This window comes from Trachinotus anak, unplaced genomic scaffold, assembly GCF_046630095.1.
Source record: "Trachinotus anak isolate AG129_WGS33_773 ecotype Australia unplaced genomic scaffold, CSIRO_AGI_Tana_v1 ptg000011l, whole genome shotgun sequence".
Lineage (NCBI taxonomy): Eukaryota > Metazoa > Chordata > Actinopteri > Carangiformes > Carangidae > Trachinotus > Trachinotus anak.
In genome coordinates, this window is record NW_027273862.1 from 29529598 (window position 1) to 29554212 (window position 24615).

The 24615-nt window shown below is 39.4% G+C and overlaps 2 protein-coding genes across 3 annotated transcripts; one reads left to right on the forward strand and one right to left on the reverse strand.

Moving 5' to 3' along the window:
• Positions 1-669: 669 nt before the first annotated feature.
• Positions 670-15365, reverse strand: cars1 (cysteinyl-tRNA synthetase 1). Of its 2 annotated transcripts, XM_071489727.1 has the most exons (23): positions 15192-15365; positions 12972-13199; positions 11074-11165; positions 10383-10471; positions 10177-10273; positions 9534-9632; positions 9164-9307; positions 7891-8031; positions 7677-7765; positions 7455-7576; positions 7104-7216; positions 6236-6364; positions 5947-6076; positions 5499-5602; positions 5283-5380; positions 4903-5092; positions 4638-4706; positions 4182-4263; positions 3920-4000; positions 3593-3660; positions 3114-3173; positions 2480-2563; positions 670-2160 (listed from the first exon to the last, which is right to left on the reverse strand). In XM_071489727.1, exons 1-23 carry the CDS (start codon positions 15211-15213, stop codon positions 2032-2034), a joined length of 2460 nt encoding a protein of 819 aa, XP_071345828.1. In that variant the 5' UTR covers positions 15214-15365; the 3' UTR covers positions 670-2031. The 2 variants fall into 2 exon arrangements, with proteins under 2 accessions (XP_071345828.1, XP_071345829.1); XM_071489728.1 differs by lacking the exon at positions 12972-13199.
• Positions 15366-15482: 117 nt separating this feature from the next.
• pex16 (peroxisomal biogenesis factor 16) lies at positions 15483-24218 on the forward strand. The gene is made up of 11 exons (XM_071489740.1): positions 15483-15616; positions 16284-16319; positions 16982-17058; positions 17426-17559; positions 17717-17817; positions 18278-18358; positions 19343-19492; positions 21114-21186; positions 22018-22137; positions 22497-22561; positions 23474-24218. Exons 1-11 carry the CDS (start codon positions 15484-15486, stop codon positions 23530-23532), a joined length of 1029 nt encoding a protein of 342 aa, XP_071345841.1. The 5' UTR covers position 15483; the 3' UTR covers positions 23533-24218.
• The last annotated feature ends 397 nt before the right edge of the window (positions 24219-24615 follow it).

Genomic DNA, 24615 nt, shown 5'->3' on the forward strand with positions numbered 1-24615 from the left:
GAAACAGCTGCCAACATTTAAAGGACAGGTCTGGTCATATTCTGGATTTTTCTTATTTACAAACAAATCCAATGAAAAGACCAAAAGAATGAGTTGATCTTCCTAACAAGTATTGTTTGAAATATTTTATTCCTTTGTGCCATAGAGCTCCAGTGTTGAAATACATACCAGAGCACCATATATGTATTAATCTGTAGCTAAAAGTAGTCCCCAACAATTGCACAGCGATGTCCAGCTGTTTCAGGAAATTGATGTGCATTTTTACAACAAACAAAAAACTATAAATTTGTATTTTTAAAGATTTACATCTTCAGTAGGAGCCTGGTCTTGGAGCTGAGCCACAGTGGAGTCAGAACTAACACATTTTCAGTTTTGGTCTTTTTGTGGGTTTTGATGATAATAAGAAAACTATAGAATACTGGAGGCCTTCTCCTTTAATATTTTACAAATCCAGTAGTTACCAAAGATGTAAAAGAGGAATGAACCAAAAACATTTACGATTGATGCAAATGTGTGGGGAAAAAAACTACCTAAAAAATCCTAGGTTCAGATAATCCTGTCATACAATAACTAGAAAATATCAGTGGAATCATAAAAGTGGAAACTTATGGCAGCTTCTTTGACAAGACCCAAGTGTAAAGTAATCACTATCAACACACTGCCGAGCTCCAAAGAATTACAAATTTAGTTTTGGTAAATGGACCCTGTGCAATTAACAACCTTTATTATGCACCAAACTGAATTTTCTCTGGTGCGTTGCAAATATCAGGCAATAAATCTTTACTTAGAGAATAAACCAAAATGTCTTTTTTATTTGATATCTTGCCCACCCATGTCTGCCAATAGTGGTTAGCATTTTGTGAGTACAATAGGTGGCCTGTTCCAGATATCACTAACTGAAGATGATTTTTATTTTAAAAAAGTTCATGGTTCTTTTTATTCAGTTGCTAATTAATCCATTGTATGAAGTAAAATTCCTAGAAAAAGAAATGCTCCACAATGGGTGACAGTATGAAATGACAGTTTAAAAAAAAAAAAAAAGTATACAAAACATTAATAAGCATTTATTTTGATAAGACTGGTTCCAGCTTCTCCAGTGTGAGACACTGATGCTTCTGTTAGAAGACTGCAAATTTTATATCTTTGAATTTTTGACTGTTGGTCAAACATAAACAGAAAGCTGAACACGTCTTCAGGCTGTGAGAAAATCAATGTATATATATTTTTTACCATTTTCTTAAATTTTATGGACAAAGTGATTAATGGAGAAAATAACAGGCAGATGAATTGATATTGAAAATAAATGTTAGTTGCAGCTCTAGTGCATGATCTCTAAATATATATACAGACAGGTGGCAAATAAAAAGAAGAACTTGATTAAATGAGGAGAAATATAACAGATGCCTTCATACAGGACACATGGGAGACTTTGGAGCGTTCAACAGCAAACAACAAAACACCCAATGAAAGAATCTTTTGGAAGAATGGTGCTGCATCCATCTGAGTTCAGACACCTGGAGGAGGAGCACTGAAGCTGGAGCCTTGTGGTGAATAAAAACTTTACTGAGGCTCTTACTGAATTTGTCACCTGCCTGTGCTGCATCTTTAATTTGTAAATGTCAGTAAAATCATGCAGTAAAAATCCTCTGGCTGATTGGCAGTGTTACAGAGTTTGAGTTAAAACACCTGCAGCAGACTCATTAACAATCTGCTGCATCACATCATTAAAACCTCTTTTCATTTATTGCCTTGTTTTTGCTGTTGTGGAAGAGACACAAACAGAACAAGGAGGACGACTCCTTCACACGTGACTCTCCAATTTCTTTCCCCCTGATATTTGAAAAATGAGGAATGGAATTTGTTTGTGAAGCCTTAATTTTAACCATTATTCACACACACACAAAAAAAAAAAAAAGTTTTCTGATCCGAAACAGATAAGCAGGAGACAAACGATGACCCAGCATCTGTGGCCTGAACATTTATTCTGTGGGTTTTCTGTAGAGTGGATGGTGTGGACAGTCTGTGAACACATCAGTTGCCATTTTGGTTCATCTGCAGATACTCGTTGTGTAGTTTCTCCTGGGCCTCGTAGAGCTTGCGCAGCTTCTTGGCTTGTCCTTTGCTGAGCTCCTTCCCTTCGACATCATGAGTGGGGAAACCCTGTTTACAACAAGAACAACAAAAACACACAAACACAACAGAAGGTTATTCTGATTAGTCAACTTTTCGTGCCAGTGTAGTGCAAATTTTAGATAATTTTCATATTTTAATTTCAGTGTGCAACCGAGGTAAAAAGCAAGTTTCTCCTGTGCAGGTCAGTCATAGCTGTGACTGTTCCTAACGCCTCTATGGCCCATTTCATTCACATTTGTACGACAGGTGAGAACGTGCAAATCAACCTTGTGGTGAACTCCACTCTGTCATGCTTCAAATTCAGTCCCTTTAAATACTGAAAGTGAAAAGCAGTCGTGAGATTTACCGTCTCATCAAACTTGGAGTATTTGTCTGTTTCTGCACGAAACAGTTCACATGGAGGGATCTTCATCTTGGCGAGTTTAGCCATCTGAAAGTCAAAGCAGCGAGTCAGTGATGAGTGAGGGTCATTCTCAGACCAACAGCAGAGGACTGAACCTCAGGCTACAATCACAATAATACAGTCTCATTTCAAAACTGCATTTTAAAACAAGAACAGTCCCCGTCCAGCATTTTAGCGCCATGTCACATGATTATGGGCATGCACGTGCTGGTGTAAACAGGAAGCAGATTTTCTACTCTGCAGTTAATTAGCTGCAGAAAATACTACGAATAAAGAACAGCAAAGACAGCTGTGGTGTTAATTAGCAGAATTTAACGGAACAGTTTTCACTCCTGGTAGTTGAGGCTGATAAGACCCGGGTGTGTCTACGTCATCGTTTCCAAAGGTCTCTGTCTCTGTCCGTCCAGACTACAACACTACCCTGGAGGTTTAGACGAAAACGGGTCCAGCAGTGTTTCTGAAAGTCTCAAAAACTCTGTAGTGTGGACGGCAGGAGGAAATGTAGCAGAAGTGATGCATTTTAAAACTAAAACCTATTAGTGTGGACGTAGCCTCTGTATGGATCTGTCTGACTGACCTCTTGCTCTTGTTTCTTCTTGGCAGCCTCCTCCTTCTTCCTCCTCTTTTCTTCCTCCATCTGTGAAACAAAAATAACAGTTCATGGATCATCTTTATATTACAAATAAAGACATTTAAAAATTATTGCTCCCATCTAAGGTAAAAATAAATCCCTTCCTGAGTGACGAGCTGGGATTTCTGATGCTGTCCTCTAGTTTAAAGTTTTCTCTTTTGTCACAAACATATTTTTGTCACTTTAACCCTGATAAACTCATCTGTCCTGACAAAGGTAGGATCAGCATCATCGTCAGTGCAGGTTTAATTTGTTCTGTTTTGCTTTACAGAAGAAAAAACATAAACCAGGAAAAGACCTGGTTCTTAACCTGTCAAATTAGAAGAAAGTCTCCCAGGTTATTATTTCTGATCACTTTCTAATCACTGTGATTACATCATTGATGTGGGCACATCTAAAATAAGCATCACCACTCCTCCTCTTACCTTCTTCTTCTCCTCTCTCTCCTTCAGTAATGTCTCCTTGTCCACCAGTTTCACCACTGTAGGCAGACCTGGAACAAGCAGTGTTATTTTCCTGTCATTCAACCAACCAACCTTTATAATTCTTACACAAACACCCACCATAACTGTGTCGGTCCTGATTGTTTAACCTTTTAAATCACAGCCTGAATGGCAGAGTCACTTGTTTTAACAGAACCATCCTCTCTTGCTTAATTAACTGAACCTGGTACTAAATATGGACCTAAGCTGCATCAAAGCAAATATTATTTTACTAAGGAACAGAATCCTGAAGTCTAAAAGCTGCGTTACCTTCATGGTCCTCCAGTCGGACTCCCAGGTCCGGTAACGTATCGTCACGGACCGCGTCACAGAGCTGCAGCAGCTCCATCACTGAATCAGATTTTTTTAAAAAGTGATTTTATTAGAGGAAAAACTCTGATGGTTAAAAGTGTTAAAATATGATGACAGATGATTTCACTTTATTTATTTAATGTAAAAGTGATATTTTAATCTGAGATTAAACAAAAACAGAATTATTCCCATCTGTTGGATTTTAAATGCAGGTTCTTACCTTTCTGCTCTCGGGCAATTTTCCTGACCTGCTCTCTGAAATCCGACAGCACTGAGAGATACGGCATCACTGTGGTCTCCAGCTGGAAAACACAGCCAAGTCTTCATGAAGAAATAATGTAAAACTGAGCAGCAACAAGTCTCTGTAAAATCATTAAAGCTCCATCCAGTCAAAAGGTAGATGTCCACGTGTTTGTGATTATAAAGCAGGTCTAGGTTCTATATTAATACTGTGAAAGTATCAAAGCCTCAGTCCACAAAGAGTGTTTACCTGAAATCAGCTATATTTTTATTGGATCACTCAAAAAACATCAGCCAATCAGAAGAGAGGCTCAGAGCCGTTCTATAAAATCATACATTTGCTTCACAGGAAACAGAGTCACATGTTCAATCTCTACTGTTCTGTATATGTCAAGATACAACAAGTAAAAACACAGTGAAGTGTCTCATCACTTACATCAACACTCTGACCTTGTCCTCCCACAGGGAAACCTAAAGGATCCGATCCCTCAATGGCTCCAAATATCTACATGACAACAGATTCACAGATCATCAAATCATATTTAAAGTCAGGAAACACGATGAAATCTGTAATTTATTTAAAGCTAAAGCCACCTGGAAAAAAATAAACAGTAAGAATCTGAAGTTTCTCCTGTTTCGCCCTGTTCAGCAGGAGAGCCTGGTCTGGAGGGTAAAACAAGCGGTGGTGCCGACGCGCTCACCTTCAGCATGCCGGTGAGATACACGGCGATGCTTTCCACCAGCAGGCGGTTGGGCCTCAGCTTGGCGCTCTTCCTGCTGGCGATGTAGCTGTTGCTCTGGTTGACCAGCACTCTCATTTCCTCCATGGCGGTGCGAGTGTCCACGTTGTCACACAGAGCCTCATGGACGGCTGACTTCCTGTCGTAGAAACTAAACAACAAAATCTACTTTTAGTTTGACAAACTCTGGTGTTGCCCTCAGAGAGAAAACAACTGAATTTCTGCATCAGAAGTGTTTTTTTTGTGACGGTTAATTTTATCCAACTTCTGTAAATTCCTGTTGAAGGTTTATCTGCTATTTACTGAATAACTAACCCGCCCCCCCACCTCTGCTCTCTTACCTGTTGTTGAGCTCCACCTCGGCTGCCTCCCACTTCTCAAACTGCCCGGTGATATCAGTGGGAGCACGCAGAATGTCTTTTACATTGAGGAAGAACTCCTGCAGATCAACACAAAACAGAGGCAGACCTCAGGTTTAAGACCTCAGCTAAACTAAATAATTAAATATTGTTATTATCATTATTATTTCATTAACTGAAAAGGCTCATTTGTCTTACATTCATGAACTTCTCGTACTGGACGGCCGACTCCATTGTGTTGGAGGAGTAGTCCAGGGTGTCTTTCCAGGAATGCATCAAGAAGGCCAGACGGAGCTGTCGAGCTGCAGGAGGAGCAGAGAGGATGTTTTTATTACCACCTTCATTTATCTGACACAGCAGCAAAATATCATTTTAACTCTAATCGATGTTTTGATGAAATCATTGGTCTAATGACGTGAGAGTCGTTGGCATATGAAACTGGTTTGACCCTGGCTGAGAGCTGTGACTGCTCCCTGCTGGAGTTTATGACGAGTGTGACTCTTAGTTGGACTAATTATCAATGTCAATGGGATTTTTTTTTCCAAGAATCAGAATATTATTAAATACTATCAAACTTAAAACACATAATGTTATTTTTTCACCTTGAATGAACGACTGTTGACTCATTTATAAAATCAGTTTTCACCTGTGTTCTTTGCCAAGGCGTCTTTAATGGTGATGAAATTCTTCAAAGACTTCGACATCTTGCAGCCTGCGATCGTCAGGTGCCCGGTGTGCAGGAAGTAACGGACCCAGTAATCATTCTCAAAGAAGGCCTGCGAGGGAAATAACCAGCTGTGGTCAACATCTGTGATGGACACGGGTTTAAAAACATCCCAGTTCATCATCTTAAGATTGCAGTTTGAATGTTTACTCTGTGTTTTCAGACCTGCATTCACTCACACACTCACACACACACACACACACACACACACCTCAGACTGAGCCAGCTCGTTGTCGTGATGGGGGAATCGCAGATCGAACCCGCCCCCGTGGATGTCCATGGACTCTCCCAGGATAGAGCCGGCCATGGCCGAGCATTCGATGTGCCAGCCCGGCCGTCCCTGTTACCATGTTCAAAAACATCCATCAGTCATTTTTACATCAACAAGGCCCATTTTACTTTCACGGGGTGATCTCTTCAGTTGTGTTGTTTTGTTTGACTAATGGTCTAAAACCCAGAGATTTTCAGTTACTGTCATATATGACAAAGAAAAGCTGGAACCAGGTAATGTTCGACATTTGTGCTTAAAAATAAACACGACAGAAGAGACTGTTTATCAAACGAGTTGGCGATTCATTTATTCAGGTGAGATCACCACTACTGTCTGATTTTTTTTTTTTTTTATTGTCCACCTGATTGTGTATCTGAATGTATATTTAAATGTTTTTAAATATTGACTCTGATCATTCACACATCTGCTTGTTTGTTTTAATACATAACTGAATTTACATTTAAATCACTGAAATTTTGTATTTCTTATTAATATTTCTCTTCTTTATTTATCTTATTGTCTGTACTCAGGTCTCACTTGCAAATGAGATCTTGATCTCAATGTGACTTCCTGATTAAATAAAGTATAAAAAAAATAACATCATATCAAAATTACACACCAATCAAAATAATGTTAGTGAGGATAAGACATAACCTTATGAAACCACATATCATACCCTATAGAACCACATACTGTATCATATATTGTGATTATTTCCACTATTCGTATCGTTCAGACTGTATGATCACGGCAGCATCATTAAGTTATGTTGAATATCAGCTTAACAACATTAAGAGTGAATGCTCACCTTCCCCCATGGAGAGTCCCAGGACGGCTCTCCTGGCTTTGAGGCTTTCCACAGGGCAAAGTCATTTTGGGACTTTTTCTCACTTAGTCTGTCGGCTGAGATGCTCAGGTCACCTGCAGGACGAGAGGATAAAAACCAGCTGAAAATATTATGAGCAACATGACTGACCCTTAAAGTTAAGCCCAACAGTCAAAAAATATCAAAAGAGAAATCTGTCTTCAGCTTCCACGTTATAGCACATATGCAAGGTTTGAATATTAGCGGCACGAATCGGAGAAAAGCAACAACACTGATTCTTCCAGGATAGTTTCATTTTTTTAGAAACAAAAAGTTCAGAATAATAAAACGAACCTTCTCCCTCTTGTAAAGCTTTCTGATCTCCGACCGCCTCCGGCACCAGTTTGGCGTACGAGTGCTGCGGACTGGCGTCAAATTTGGAGGTGTCAAAGTACACAGAACCGTTCGATTCATACCTGAGAACGTAACCAAACCAAACAGTTATAACTGCACTGCTGAAACTGACCATCGGGGTGTGATATCATTTGTTAACGGTGTTGACAGTTTCCTCCTCACCCATAACCGTTTGACACAATCTTCTTCACAAACTCCACTATCTCAGGCACGTACTCGCTGACCCGGGTGAGGACGTCCGGGGGGAGAACCTGGAGGACACAGAGGACGATGTTCAGCGTTTTAAAACTGCATTCTGCACATGAAATACTTTCTACATTCTCTGATATGTGAAATTAGTGGACTTCAGAAAACATTTTGCTCCCCTCCTACTCACATTCAGGGCTGCCATGTCTTTGTGGTACTCCCCCTCCCAGTAGTTGGGGAGGATGGAGAAGATCGAGTTCTCTGTGACTTGACTTCCAAACTGTTTGTCCAGCCAGTCAGCCAGCAGGTCCTTGGAGCTCTCCAACAGCGCCTTGTAAGAAAAAATAAGAGACCATAAAAATGTTTAAAATTAAAATTATAAATATGTAACTTATTTATCAATATACATTAAATTAACTTTTATTTAAGCTATGCTTGCTGTTTAAAATTGACAGGAAATATAAAATCAGCCCAAATATTTGACACTGAAAATATTATTTTCAAATGCAGCATATTCCAAATAAGATTAAATTAAAATAAAATAAAAAAAATCTTTATATTGTGGTTAATACTGCTCATGCTAACAACTTGCAAAAAAAACTGGAAACATAGAGAGAAGATTGAATATTTTTGTTGATCAATATTATGTAGCAAATGATTATTATTTTACCTAATTTTAGTTATTTAGTTGGATGTGTTAATTACTGTGTCTTTTGTCCTAAGATCCACAAACAACATTTCCCTTCTTACAATCTGAAATATAAAAATCAATAAACTGTTTCTAGAACGTCTTAAGCCAGACTGAGGTGTTGCACTGACATGTCAAATTAATTTGGTCCAATATTACTGACGATGAATGGGATGTAATAAGGAACCATACAAAGAAGATTTCAGTTGGTATCTGTGCAGCAATGATCCTGCACCGTTTGCAAATTTCACCTTTATGCCTAATATGTAAAATCTCAGTCGTGACCTTTGCTCACTGAGTCTGGTCCTAAGATGCAAACATATTGGATGGTTGGATTCTGCAGGACATGGGAATAATATATATTGTGGTTTTACACATGAACCCTCTCTCTTTGCTCCGAGTCGAGACGTAACTGCTGGTGCTGACTCTGGCAGAGTGTGTGATATCCTCACATCTGCTGCAGTCATGGATAAATCACAAACCTCCTTCTACAGCAAACTGACAAAGACAATCACAGAGTGTTTTACTCTTGAACACATGATCTTTCTGCTTCGTTTGTAAAGAGACAGTTTATGAAGATATGGACTCAGATCTGCTGTATTAATCCTTTTTTTTCCTTTTCATTTATTAATACTGATTGTGTAGACCAGTGTTGTGCTGAGCTCGTTATTGCTGCTGTTTTTAGTTTAAAATAAAGAAAAATATTCATAATTTAATTTACAGTAAATTTACAGTAAATGACACGAGAGCCCCTCCCCCGTCTGCTCAGCCTCACCTCTGCCAGAGGCTGCACCGCCTCGTCTTTTCTCTCCATCGCTGCCTGCAGTGGCTGCAGGGCGGCGGTGACGGCAGCGTCCAGCTTCTCCAGCATCTGCTTCTTGTCTGGGTCTGTGGTCGAAGCCAGGTTGGCCTGAAAGGGCTGAAAACCAAGGAATGAACACACACATGTGTTTTTATAGGTGTACCAAGGACAACATGGAGGTGACTGCAGGCCTGGGTCAGTTCAATGTTCAGTCATGATCTAAATACTGAGCAAAACAAACGTGGTTGATAAAAACCTTATTGTAACACATTGTGTTATGTAGATTTTTTCATTCACTCAGACACGGAGGCTTATTAAAGGCTGGGAGAGTGTTGTGTCTCACCCCTCTGGCGCTCAGCACGTCCTGCAGTATTTGAGCCGCTTGTGGCTGCTTCGCCTTGTACTGGTCTAGGAGGTAGTTCTGTCGCGCCCGTTTAATGATCTGAAAGACAAGGATACAAACATGAAGCCCACGTGTCAAAAATTACAAAAAACAAAAAATAATTCATAATATAAATGTTATAATCACTCAGATATTTCTCTGGTGATGCTTCCATTTGTTCAGGATTTATGTGGAATTCGATTCAGTTTCAATAACAACTACAAACCCATTAACATTACAATTATCATGTTTTAAATGTTTCATTCAGTCTCGATCAGATATTATGCATTTATTGGTTTTGAACTTCTGCTGACAGACTGTAAAGACTATAAAATTATGGCTCATTTCATATTGTATTATTTTCTTCACATTAAGACTTGGTTTCACAAGAAGTGTTTGTCCTCTCTTTTATAACAGTATTGGCGAAAAAAATGAATATTGATATAAATAAAACACCGTAAAAGAAAAATAAATGATTAGGAGAGAAAACAGTTTATCCTAAGTTCAGGTTTGAAAAAGTTATGTTGAGTTTATTTATCACCTTAATTAAAAAAATAAAGAACAAACCAGTGAAGTATAAGTCCTATTTATTCATAATACTTACCTTGTCGTCAATGTCTGTGATGTTCATGCAGTAGAGGACATCGTACTTGAAGTAGTCCCTCAGTATCCTTCGCAGAATATCAAAAGATATGTAGGATCTGAAGGAGGAGAAAGATTAGAAATCCTCTCAGAGCAGAACAAACATCAGACTGTACTGAGCTACACTGATGAGTAAATTACACATGTTGACTGTTTTTATCCGTTTACCTGGCGTGACCCATGTGTGAGGCGTCGTACACCGTGGGTCCACAGCAGTACCACGTCACTTTATTCCCTCTCTGGGGAACAAACGGCTCCTGAAACAACGACATTGAGCCCAGACTTTTACTTCTACTGTTTATAAACTCATTTTATCATCTGTGAGATGTTTCAGAAACTCATCTGATCCTCCTCCCTCACCAGTGTAAGTGGTTAAGTGTGTGTGTGTGTGTGTGTGTGTGTGTAACTAAGAACACTAACAATTTAAATATGCGAGTGTGTGTAAAGATAAAAAATAAACCTGTTGACATAAAGAGAACGAATGTGGAGCGAGATAATGTCATACGATAACCTACGACACACAGCAGGTCATTTCTGCACATGTATGACATTTCCTGTCATACCGTCAATGCACAGAGAATTCAATAACACAGAAACTGTTAAAAATAAATAAATAAATAAATAAATAAATAAAATAAAAATATCAGAAGCATGTTTGATACACAGACAATTTTCTATTCCAACTCCCGACGCCTCACAGTCGACTCCTGAACCAAACAACCACATTCAGGGGACAGATGAAGATGAGGTTACACTGAATGGTAAAGTGTATTCTCTGCAGGGAGAATGCAGCTTGTTGAATGTAAATGTGAAAAATGTTTGTTTTACAGAGAATGAGGAAACTAAAACACTCTCCTACCTTCGCTCTCGTCAGACTGTTGTAGAGCAGAAGTTTGGAAACGTCTGTTCCTGCTGGTGGAGACCAAGGGGGCTGGACCCGCTTTCCTTTCACTGAAATTAAAATAACACACAAAAACACACACAGACACTTTACAAAGGGCAAATGTTTACTTAAACTGACTATTTTTTAATGAAATGCAAATGTTTTATCCCAGTCCTCATATTATACACAAGAATTTAAAGCCACTACATGTAGGGTTTGAAAATATCAGACTCCTGATGTTAGTAAGACATCATAATAATATGAACAGTGTTACTTTCACATTTTGTCAGACACAAGGGCTTTAAATTTAATGCAGGTAAATTAGTTTGCACAGATCTGCTGTCTGCTGGCATCAGTTATACAACATTACACTGATCTAACTCATCTGTTCTCTTCATTACAGATCAAACTTCAAATTATCTTCTTATCTAATCATTTAATTAAAAAAATAAAACATTGTTTTCTAGAACACAAAGTTATACTCAAATGTCGAAAATATGGAAAATGCATTAAACTATTGACCGAAAATGTTGCTGATTCATTTCCTGTCAATCAGGTGATCAATTAATAGACTAATCATATAAAAACCACTGTTAAGTGGCAGCATCACTTCCACCTGAAATATAAATTCCAATAATAGAATTATGTATTATTAAAAAACAACTAAAACATAAAGCAATATAATATCAATCTAATATTGTATATTGCAATATTTGGGCTGGACTGTATTGAGATATTGAATTTTGGATATTGTCCATGACTAATTTAAAGGCTTTTTAATCCAGACTGACTCTTATTTTCAATCTTTTATTAATAAACAGTTATTATCATCAGTCAAACATCAAACAGCATCAAGACAACACAGCTATCAATTTGTTTGAACCTCGACTGGTTTGAATATGAAACTTCAGAGGACGTCATGGTTCAGAAAACAGTTGAACAACAGCACTGAATACGTCCACTAAGGTTTTACACAACTGAATTTGGATGTTTTCATTTTTCCCAAAGCTTTAGATTCAAATTCCCTCTTCTCCAAAGTAAACAAACAGATAACAGAGGAAAAATTACTATCTTTGATCTTTTATTAAAATTTTCACAGTTTAACTTTAAATGAGTGTAATTTTTATTATTATGCTAATTTGTGAAGCTTTGATTTCATGAGGCTTCAACATTTGGCTCAAAGTGTGAGAAATGAACGAGCTCGAGGTCATTTGTGCCAGTTCACACTCAGACTGGAATCATTTCTGTTGTCCTTCAGTCGGACTTTAGAAAATTAAAGGTTCATCTTATTCTCAGAGGAATGAAGCTCCATCTGCTCATTGAAGGAATACACACTTTACAGCTGGGAGACAATCAGCTGTCAGAGACACACACAGCGTGCACACTCACCCAGCGGGGACAGCACACGGTACTCAGATGTTTTTGAACACATGCAGAGCAACCAAGCTGCAGACACGACCTAACTTCCTGCAAATGGCTGATTGTGTGTGTTTTTATGTGTCAGGTAAAAATCAGATAGTCTTAAGTTCGGTGTCTCTGTGAAGCAACAAGTCTGTGGCTGGAGTAGAGTTTGTCACAGCTGCTGTCTTTTTGTTTAGACAGCGATAAAGGAACAGTCCTCAGCGCTCAGCTGCAGGCACCACAGACACAAACATGACAAGTGAAAGCTAAAACTGAATTAATTCAAACGCCTGCAGAAGAGCTCTGGGTTCATGCATGTCAGTGTTTGCAGAAGGGCAGGTTAGAGCTGCTTTCAGCTTCATCAAGCAGAGTTGTTCCTGCCTTAGTGACATCAGACAGCCTCGACGTCCAGGCTGATGGGTAGGGCACCCCGACCACGTCTAGCCTGTTCATGCCTTCAACTGTCTACTCACTGCTGCTCTCAGAGTTGAGGTCCTGCTGCAGGGCTGCTATGTGTCTGTACCAGCGCAGAGCGTGCACATGTTGTGGATCTGGGGGCCTGTGGAGGAGCTTAAAGGCTTTCTGGTCGGCCTGGGAGGGGCTGAACCCAGCCAGGTAGCTGCGTGAGGTTAGGTAGTCATTCAGGGCCACAGCCAGCGCGGCCTCCTCATTTATCTGTAGCAAGAAGCCATACTCAAAGGCTGCAGAAACAAGAGGGCAAATGTTCGCAAAGAATTACCGACCAGGCTGCAACAGCCAGAGAAAACACTACCAACAGCACCACAAGTTTACCCTGGATAGTGGAATAACCAGAAACCACAAGATCAGGCTCACAGAGGTCAAAGGTCTAATGTATTTAGCAGCAAGTAAAACTCAAGTTAAAACTGAACTAAAATTTGACATAAAATCCTGACAAGTACTGACTGATGTAATACTGCACTCAGGAGTGAGTAAAAGGAGAAGCAGTGTGATTTTTTTTATGCACAGTACAGATGTTGGATGTTGCATTTAGTGTGTGGCAACAGAAATAAGAGCATTTTAAAGGATGTGCCAGCTGAATTGGAAAAGTTAACATTGTCTCTGAATGGTGCTGGATGTACTGACACAGAGCTCAGTGTAGGGCCAAGACATGGACATGGACACTGCAGGGAAAATGACTCTGAATGTGATTTGAAATACAAACAGATAAACAACTGAGACAAAAAAAACTGAAATAAAGCAATAAACAAAGCTCTAAAATCCTAATCTATAGTGGTCGTATGTCGATCAGTTCAGCCCTTCCAATCATGATTCTCTGAATTTTCCAAACAAACAGTAAGAGTGAAACTCAACAAGTCAAAGAGAAACTTAAATGGATTATTCCATGCATCTATAATGAAACACTAAGACTGAAAGTGAAACGAAGTGAAAAAGAAACCGACTCAGACAAACATAAAGTTCAGCTGCAGGTGGCGACCAGTGAAGAAGGAGATGGAAAAACAGGTGTGGCACAACTCTGATGTCATGATCTTCGAACATAAAATAGAAGCGAGTGTGGTTCATGGGCATACATGCACCTTTTGAAGCACACATGTCATCAACGTGAAATGTGGAGACATGCAACAACTGCATTTAAACCAGAGGCATTCAGGTGAAAAATGAAGTTCTACAGGGTTATTTAGTGAGATGACTGGGTTATTTAGGCCCAGTGCAAGGCTTAATGAAGTAATAAATAAAACTTTAGTTAGACAGTATTACAGATGTGATCAGTATATTATAGTGAGCATGGAAAAAGTTGAACCTGGTTTCTTTTCACAGACTGAGTCATCACCATAATAATAATAATAATAAAAACAGAAACTTGAGGCATCTTACTGGATGATGCAACTAAGAAAAACTGAAAGTAAAAACTGATTTGAATTTAATTATTACAACCTAAATAAAAGTCAATTCAACAACATCCAACAATTAAATTAAATCCTCACTACATCTTTACACATTCACTGGACATATCTGCAGGATTTAAGCTGATTTTAAAAGAACATATTTCCTGATGTGAAGAAAACCGTTATAACCTGGTGAAGATGATGCAATTGGCTGAGTTGCATCAGTTCAGGTGGAGTACTATGGATTGAATACATATATCACATTGTCTTTATTTTAGGCTGCAGAGTTGCATTTTATTCTCATGATACTAGATAAAAGGCACAGGCTGGGAATGTTTTTAATGATTATAACTAATTTCATCAGTTTTTTATTGTAGCATACCAGATTACCATGCATTTTCTTTTAAAAACACAGGTAAGACCAAACTCCATTCAAAATTCTGAACCAATTCCAACACCTGACATGTTAAATGTCTTAATGAAATACGTCTTTATGAAATACGTGTGCCGAACTCAAGTGTGTCTCCTCCAGGTTCAGAGAAGACGCTGAGTCTCATATGTTGACCTGTCTTTACCCACACGTTGCGCTCAATTACCATTATCGGCTTAAATAGCAGATTTTTTAAAGGGAGTTCTGCCTGTCACTCACTGACAGGGTTACCTTTAGCTAAGCGGCTCTTCTGCAGGCTTTCTGTAGGCTAACAAAGCTAATGTTAGCTCACCGGCTGTGACAGCACGTAAAAAACATGTTAAATAGTGCTGGCACAGTCGTTTCATGGGTATTCAACTAAAGCATACAAGGAGAAAAATAAACATTATTTACTGTACCTGGCTCTCCTGAGGTCGACATTGCCACAGTCTGGAGGGCTGCCTGCTGATGCAACAATAACGTGTCCGGAAGGAGAGCCCGGGCATTAAATGCTATCAGCAGGAACCGGAACCAATGTGTTGGAGCCGGAGAGCGGGGGACACAAATGACCGTCGGTTCACCTTTACGGAAGTTTGTTTAGTTTGAAAAAAAAATAGTTGCTAAAGGAAACCAGGAAAGAAATGAACAAACAGTGAGCACAGCGGCTAAATGAGGAGTTTGTTTTTCAGTGAGCAGTAAGCCAGAGGTGAAATGTCTCAGTTTAAAGAGCACATCGACAAACTGACCCGTGTGTATGCGCGGTACACCGAGTACGTGAGGAGAAACCCGGCTGCTACCGCACAGCTGGAGAGCACCGTGCGGACGCTCTCATACCTGATCGCAGGTCAGTCTCAGCTGCTGCTTCTTTACTGGTGTCAATGACACAGAAGGAAGTGTCGGTCCGCTTCAGCCAGAGGCCGCTGAAGTTCCCTTCAGTGCGGTTCAGAGATGAGTTTCATTTTACAGTTGTATGCAAAAGTTTGCAAAATGTTGTTGGTTTTTAAAGTAGCTCAACCCCCCCTGCACACTGACATCAAAATCAAGATCTTTTCCTCTAATAAGTAATTCATGCGCTGTTGCTCTTCATTGCAATCTCATGAAGTGGAGCTTCATGAGATTGGACGTCCTCCTAAGTCAAGTTTAACATCCACACACAGATTTTCAGTGATATGTAACTAAACCTTCCTGCATCTCCTCTGCAGACATGAGAGGGTTTCACTTTGTATTTCTGTCCAGTGGACCTGCAGTTTCTATCTGAATGTGTTCGTGAGCTTCCAGGTGTTGCCTTGTCTTCCACAGTTCCTTAATGCCAGGTCAGACAGTGGAAACAGGAGTCGGATTCACTTCTTTTCACTTAAAAAAACAAAACAAAAACAGAATATATAATTTGCCCCAGTGTGGCCAAACGTTTGCGCTTTGTGACACTTTCTACAGTGTTTATGCTGCACAGAACACGCTTGATGTTTTCAGCACGCAGTGAATGGTAACATGATGTGGCTTTTATTTTGCAGGGAGATTTGCAGATTCCCATGAAATATCAGAACTAGGTAAGTTAAGGTGAATGTTCAACACAGAGCGTGCAATCAGACTGAGATATCAAACAAATTTTCTTTCACCAAAATTGCTTTGCAAATGATTTGTCAGCCCACTTGCGTTACCTTCACGGCCCAAGAGTGAGCTCTGGCCCACATGTTGGGAACCACTGTTCCAGTGATTTATACGCTGCCATAAAATTATAAGGTTTGCTCTTAGTGCCTAGTTTGGGTCAAACTTCAAAACAATTGATTGTAAACCTTTGATAATGTAACTGGATGATGTCTTTCATTAGGACCTCATAGTTAGAGTTCATAACACTGGTTTTTATTCTTTTAAATTTTGTCGTCTCCAAACCTGAACCAAGTTTACTTGAGTGATGTCAGTTGAGTAATTTTCTCAGACTGAACAAATTTCCCCCAGAATCTCAGAAGATGTTATACAGCTGTTTTCACAGACCTGCTGCAGTTGTACTGCTCCCTGTGACTAGTGGGCTGGTTGAAGTTACCTTTAAATGTTCAAAATCCTACTAGAAATAGTTTTACACATTTTACACACAGTTAAATTAATAAGTAATAATAATAATAAGTAATGAAAAAAATAAATGAACACCACCTTATAACTGTTTAAGGGTTTCTGTTCTGTTCAGACTGAATAAACTTTGTGTCTTTTTCAGTTTACTCTGCCTCCAACCTCTTGGTGCTGTTCAATGACAGCATTCTGCGTAAAGGGCTGAGATGTTCCCTCCCTGTGGTGAGCACCTCCTGAAGGCTTCCCTATTATCTAATGCTGCATCAGTGCCTCTGAGGAGACACGAACACTGATGGAGTCTGTACAGACCAGTGGATTGAGACTGGCCTGGGTTAGACTGTAAAGAGCTGCCGGATGATTTTTACCTGTTGTTATTCCTGTTTTTTGTTGAAGCAAATCAAACCTTGCAGTGTTGGTTTGTTTTTCTTACTTAAAGAAATCAAAATTTTAAAAAACCACGTTGCAGCTGGAATAATGAACAGACAGATCTTTACAAGTAGTTTAGTTTCAGTTTGAATGTCATGTTATTTCTCAGCTGGAAAGTGAAAGTGTTCACCGGTGTTCCCGCCTGGTGTTTGGGTGTGTCCAGTCTCTCTCTCAGCAGCGGCTCCTGACCTGGCTGTCCGTGCTGGAGTACGTGGAGGTTTTCCTGGAGATAGGAGCCTGTAAGCTGTGGGGCGAAGTCGGCCGCTGGCTGGTGATCGGACTCATTCAGATTTTTAAGTACGTTTTAAAACAACTGAAAAACTGGAAAAAAAACATATTTACAATAGTAAATTAACAGTAGTTACAATAAAAAAAATAAATTCCTATGACCTTCCCTGTGACCTTTCCTACCATCTCTCCTCTGACTGTGTTTTATTCTCATGTCCATCCACAGGACAGTTTTTCGCATCGTGCTCCTTCTGCGGTATAAATCTGGTATCCAGACTTCACCTCCCATAATCCCCCTTGACAGAGGTGCAGAATTGGGCGTTGAAGGTCAGTTATCTTCACCCTCTCACTTGCTGTTTAATCACTTCATGTGTGACTCTGAACTTTAATAAAAAAGTTTAGTTTTTTAAAGAAAGAGAAAGGCGAGGACGTTACATCAGGACCGTGTCCACAATTCAACCTCTTCACACATCTGCATGTTAGCATTGTCACTGTCTGCTGACGTTAGCATTTAGCTCATAGCCTCAGCCTCACAGAACCGTTAGCATGGCTGCAGACTCAGTTGTCACTACATCTAAAACTAATTTTACACGTGAAGATTCACAGTTCACCTCAGGGAACAACTGGTTCAATGAAGCAACAAATCAAATGACTCCTAAAGTTCTGAACACAGAGATTTTTCACTGACTTTGCTCTCAGCCCTATGGAGCCTCTTTAAGCTCATTGTTTTGGTTTTACAGCACATATACTGGTTCGATTCACTGTGTTTCCTCCCTCTTCTCCACAGGTGAGGATAATAGGGAGGAGGAAGATGACTCATGTTTTGTGGGCCAGAGGTCAGGACGAGCCATTCGGCCGCTGGGCAGTGGTAAGAATTTCAAAAATCTCTCTTATTGTTGCAGGAGATTAAAGCTGAAATGTAATATCCTTTCAAGTTTCACAAGGCAAGAAAATCAGAGCAATTTGAGCTTATTAAGGCCTGAGCTATGATGTGATCTGAACGCGGAAATGTCTGGTTTGTTAAACAAAAGCCTGTTTACCAGAAACACATGAAGACGGTTTAAAAGTGTCTCTTAATGCAGCTGGCAGCCAGGCTGATGTGAGCAGCTTGTTCCTGTTCACCTAACGTTCTGTCACTCCTGCATCAAATTCTTACACATCACTGCTGTCGGTACTTACTTTATCTCTTCTTTTACTCAACAACTTTTACAAATTTAAATAAAAAGGCAGAAGCAGAGAAGTGATTTCTGGCACAACCTCACCTGCTTCATGCAACTGAAGAGGGTATTCATACTTTTGACCTCTTGAAATCAGTGTCTGATTGAAATCAGTGTCTGACTGTGGAGAATGTTTAACCTCTGGGCTGTTCAGTGTCTTTTTCATCTGCTGGCAAACTGTGACTGATTTAGAGTTTTGACCACTCTTTGAACACAAACTTGCAGAAATAACCCTCTGCTGGAATTTATGTGACAGTGGCTTCACCTGAAAGATGAGTTTCCTGATCAACATGACTGGTCTGTAAAACTGTGAACACATAACACAAAGCAGAACCAGTAACGTTTAGATGTGTTTTCAATGACACTTGTTTTTTAATAATCTTTACTGTTTGACTGACTGACCTGTTGTTACTAGAGCTCCAGAGAGAAGCCTGAGAGAGGAGATGTAAAACTACACTGAGATGGTTTTTGGTTCTTAAAACCACAAATGTATCTTCTGATGGAGATCAACACGTCAGATAAAACATATGAGAAGTTTAAAACATGGGACCTTTAAACTACCACCTGTCTTGTTGATTTGTTTGCTTATGTTGCTGTTATTCATGTACACCTGTCCCCCTCCCTCTCCGTGGCAGGTCTGTCCCTGCAGGCCCGGCTGTGGGGGGCACCGAGTCAGAAGAAGAGGAGGAGCAGCTTGAGGGAGAAACTCCACAGCAAACCAACACAGCTGGGGCTCCAGGAGACCATCGCTGAGTCTTTGTACATCAGCCGGCCTCTCGTTCACTGTATCCTTCAGTCACAGCCGTCCAGTCCGTCCACTTCATGATATTCAGCTAGAAAACCTGTCCAGAGAATATACGTCTGCCAATGCTGCACAACCCTGTAAATATTAGATGAGAATGTTAAAAACGTTTATTCTTTATCATGTTTTCTTATATTTTCTTTCAAAGCAAGGGATATAGTTCATGAGCAAATATGTAAAACATACAAAAATAATCATCTTTTTTTATGTAGCACCTTTCAAAACACAGTTACAAAGTGCTTTACAAGACAAGGTAAAATTTACGACCAACAATAAAAAATTAATGATAAACAGATAATGATGGAAAATAGTTTAAAGGTTTACAACATAAGGGTTGAAGTAAATGAGAGCACATTTCTGAAATAATTAAATTAATCATTAAAATAAGAAACAGAACAGGGACTTTGTACAATAATAAATTGAAGAAGTGAGAAACGGATTTAGAGAAAGCAAACCTATAATAATGTGTCTGTAAGAGGGATTTAAAAGATGTTAAACCGGATTAGTTCATGAGAAAATAGATCAAATGTACAAAATAATAAGCTTTATTTAAAACACTTTCAAAACACAGTTTCCACTAAATTTTCATAAAGTCTTTGAACAAATAAACAGACAAAACCAACAAAGGGGACTGAGAGCTTAGTCTTTTCTCTGAGGTGAAGAACAGTCATGTAATCAGTGGTGCAGCGGTACTGTCTTCACGTTGTCAGTGGGGAGAAGCTATCATCCTTCCTGATGATGAGCTGGAGGTAAACTGATACTAAAGCCGGCCATCATATCAGATCTGAACAGTTACAGTTGTTTATGTCTGATGATCAGAGGACATGCAGCAGACACAACAACAGAAAGCTCCTTGTGTAATAAACACCTGTGCTGTGCCCCCACAGTCCCCCATGGACTGAAGACTGTGAGCTTGTGTTGCATTAACAACACTGAACTCTAGATGGCAAAGTTCTGCAAGCTGCAAGCTGCAGCCGTGTCTGTAGAGGAGGAAGGAAAACATGAAGCCTGACTGTGAGAATAAATCAGGTCAGACTTGGTAACACCTGAAATCTCTTGTTCACATTTACACAACAAAACAAACATATCATTACCTCTACCAATATACACATTTATTGGAACATTTAAAATCCTAAAAACATAACTAACTACAAATTACAACTCATACAAAGTTTGAAGTGACCAAATATTTGTGAAGGAGTCCAGTCCAGTCCAGTCCAGGACCTGCTTTATACAGTGTCCTAGTAGAGACTTTTCTATCAGGCATTTATTGCCTTTATTATATATATATGAGAGAGAGAGAGAGAGAGAGAGAGAGAGAGAGAGAGAGAGAGAGAGAGAGAGAGAGAGAGAGAGAGAGAGAGAGAGAGAGAGAGAGAGAGAGAGAGAGAGAGAGAGAGAGAGAGAGAGAGAGAGAGAGAGAGAGAGAGAGAGAGAGAGAGAGAGAGAGAGAGAGAGAGAGAGAGAGAGAGAGAGAGAGAGAGAGAGAGAGAGAGAGAGAGAGAGAGAGAGAGAGAGAGAGAGAGAGAGAGAGAGAGAGAGAGAGAGAGAGAGAGAGAGAGAGAGACTTTTCCATGTGACAGTTTCCTGAACGCTGCCTGCAGTATTCTGCCTCGCACTCTGTGGAAAACAGTCCTGGAAGCCGTGGCTTGTCTCCGGAGTCCTGGAACTTTCCAGGTAAGAAAGCTCCTCCTTCACAGCATCATGTCCTCAGTCACAGTTTAAACTCCTGCTCTTTGTCTGGTATGATTTTGCAAAGGAATGCATTTAGGTTTTTTTTTTTTTAAATCAATTATCACAATTGTATCATTATATAAATTCACTTTAGACAGGCAAAACTGTGGGTATGTTTTTAAAGCTTATTCAGAGATGTTTTCATTCATGTTTGTAAAATTTTCAGATTTATCTAAAACCTCTGTTTTCTGTTTTTTACTCTTCATGCAAATATTTTCCTCCATGTTTTTGGTTGTTGTCGTTATTTATTGTCTCTAGTCTCTTCTTCCATTTTTGAAAAGCCTCTCTGTGAGCAGGACTGACAGGACAGCTTTTTAAAAATTCTTGAGTTTCAAAAGGATTCACCTGAGATGTCGTAAAGCAAATTGGGAACAGAGAAGCCGTGTGCAGATCACAGGCTGTCACCTGAAGCAAAAGCTCAGCTCTTCTGAGTCATTCAGGGTCTCATTGGTTTTGTCTGTCAGATTTGACAAATGAACACTAAGTTATGAAAACATGAGCAGAGATAAACATCTACAAAGTCACAGAATCAGTCGTTTTAGTCAGTTTAAGATAAGATAAGATAAGGAGCCTTTTTTAGTCCCACAGTGGGGAAATTCACAGTGTTACAGCAGAAAAGTGGCAGTGCAGAGAACAGGAAAGCTGCAAGAAACTGCAATAACAGATATTTGGAAAGATAAATAATAACAATATAATAATGTACAAAATATATAGATACAAAAAATGACCAGTTTAATGAAATGAGTTGCAGTTATTTGTCCTTCCTCCCTCCAGCTTCGCTGTGCTCAATGAAACCCGATTTCAGAACCGATGGGAGAGAGCAGAGATGAGGAGGAGAACCTTTCTTCTGCTGTACTACCTCCTGCGCTCACCCTTCTATGATAAGTACTCTGAGTAAGTGTCTGTGGATGTCTGCTCAGGGTGTGTGACAGTCTGTGAAATCAGGGTCATTTTCATTACACTTCTAGTAATTGATTAATCATTTAAAGTTTCCCAGAGCCCAAAGTGATGTGTTGAATGTGTTGAACCAATTAACAGCCAAAAACCCCCAAATTTTGGTTATGATTTTAAATTCTGGGGCATAAATAATCTGTCAATTGACTCATCGATGGATTGTTTCAGTTCCACAAGAAATACAACAGTCTTTTTTTTGCAAGACTATGCAGCTTTGCATATTTTTAAATGGCTGAAAAGGGACAATTGTTGTTTTTTTAAATGGTTTAATAGTTGTGATGGTGTTTCTTCATCTGCAGGGAGAAGATCCTCTTCTTGCTCAGACTCCTGGCTGATCATGTCCCAGGAATAGGGCTAATTGCACGTAAGTACTCCTGTCTCTACGTATGAGCCTTTTAAAGCCTTTAAACTACTTCTGTATAACATTAAATATCCTTGACTTAATAAAAACATAAAAACCTCAGTTATTTATTAAGGATGTCACCATCAAAAACTAAAAACTAAAACAGGCCTGGAAACATAAGCACACAATGATTTTAACCAGAAGAACACAGATAAAACAAAAAAATTGTTTGGCAGAAAATAGTTTTTTCATGCAGGTTTAAAAGAAGAAAAGGATATTTTATTAATTCCTTATTCAGCTGAGCACAGTCTATTTATTTTATGTCACAGTAAAGGTAATAAAATAGTTTGATGATCAGTAATTTCCCTGTAATTATCATAATGGTTCCCTGAGGCGTTTTGAAACTGCATTATGTAATTTGAAATGACATGATGCTAATTAAATAATAATAATGATAAGAATAATTGATATGTTGAATTGTATATTTAGACAAACATCCTTGTTGTTTACGTGTCCCGCTCAGCTGCTGCGTGCTGTGAAAAGCTTTAGTGACTCCAGACAGTAACACTCAACACATCTTCAGAGAATAAAGGCGACAGGCAGAAATGCCATCATGCAAGAGGCATGTAAACCGGTTCCTCCACTCAGCAGACAGCAGGGCAAAATGCAGCAATAAATAAGGCTGTTTCTGAGTCAGAGGTGATAACACTCATTAAGGTGTCATGGTGTACACTCATTAAAGTGTCATTGAGGTGTCATGGTGTGACTTTTGAAAGAGGAAATAAAAGTGTAAAATATGGGACCTTTTAATGTATTTTAGTGAATGTTCTATTTTCCTGTCAGTACGCTGAATGATGTGAATTTAAGCCTATTGTCCCATCAGTTCATAACGTATTAGTGCAGGGTTTGATCCTGTTTCCTCTCTGTGTTTAGGCCCTCTGATGGATTACCTTCCCACCTGGCAGAAGATCTACTTCTACAACTGGGGATAAAAACCTGCTGGATGAGTCTTGATCTTTGAATTTTTGCAAGTGAGCAGTGGCAACAGCAGGAGAAGGAACTGTTACTGGGCTGTTACTGTGGGTCCAGGCCACAGAGACACCTGCCATTACTCCCCAATAATCAGATAAAACGAGGTGGAGGAGGTTACTGCTCCAGACTGACAGCAAGCACCTTTAGTAACATTTCAGAGATTAAACCAACACGATCATACTGACATTATTTTAAACAATCAGCTTATTTTGGCCTCAAGGTTTTCTGAAACTACAAAGAACTGGTTTGACCAATGCTAAAGAAAATGTTTGCCTTATGAACTTCATGATTTATGCTGTTGTCTGTACAGTGACGTGTTAACAATTGCATTGACAGTTTGTAAGATTTGTGACAGAATGTTTTTTGTGAGCATTATTGTCTTATTTTGTCATCTCTCTGCATTCCTGCTAGTGTGTAGCATTGTTTGTTGAGAACTGTTTCAGTGTCAGCAGAGATGCAGGGGAGAAATCATCCAGAGGACTGACAAATAAGCAGCAACTGAGAAGCATATAAAAAAAAAAGTCTCCACCCCCTCAATTTCACCAGCAGGCATCAGGTTTCAATTTAATGTTGGAGCGTTTTCATGCAGAAAGAAGTGAGCTACTGAAAACCAGTGGAAGCAGATTAAAGCTCCACCCAGTCTAAAGGTAGATGTCCATGTGTTTGTGATTATAAAGCAGGTCTAGGTTCTATATTAATACTGTGAAAGTATCAAAGCCTCAGTCCACAGAGAAACTGAGCCTTAAAACCAGCCGTCAGGACTTCTGCAACTTTGTGATGTCACAACAAAGCAGTCACCGCCCTCAGCCACGCCCCAAGCCTGGACCCACCATCCAACCTTGCAGGATTTGATAAAACCTGCTATATTTTTTTATTGGATCACTCAGTAAATAGTCAGCCAATCAGAAGAGAAGCTCAGATCCAGACGAGAGCTCCAGAGAGAAGCCTGAGAGAGGAGATGTAAAACTACACTGAGATGGTTTTTGGTTCTTAAAACCACAGATATATCTTCTGATGGAGATCAACACTTCAGATAAAACACT

What these genes read in the sequence shown, in the direction of transcription:
- pex16 (XM_071489740.1), top strand. Translation starts at nt 15,484, where the DNA reads ATGTCTCAGTTTAAAGAGCACATCGACAAACTGACCCGTGTGTATGCG. An exon ending in GGACTCATTCAGATTTTTAA is followed by an intron (nt 17,560 to 17,716) that starts GTACGTTTTAAA and finishes GTCCATCCACAG; the next exon opens with GACAGTTTTTCGCATCGTGC. An exon ending in CAGCCGGCCTCTCGTTCACT is followed by an intron (nt 19,493 to 21,113) that starts GTATCCTTCAGT and finishes CGCTGCCTGCAG; the next exon opens with TATTCTGCCTCGCACTCTGT.
- cars1 (XM_071489727.1), bottom strand. Translation starts at nt 15,213, where the DNA reads ATGTCGACCTCAGGAGAGCCAG. An exon ending in GTCGACCTCAGGAGAGCCAG is followed by an intron (nt 13,200 to 15,191) that starts GTACAGTAAATA and finishes TTGTTTCTGCAG; the next exon opens with CCTTTGAGTATGGCTTCTTG. An exon ending in AGAAGAAACAAGAGCAAGAG is followed by an intron (nt 2,564 to 3,113) that starts GTCAGTCAGACA and finishes TTTGACTTTCAG; the next exon opens with ATGGCTAAACTCGCCAAGAT.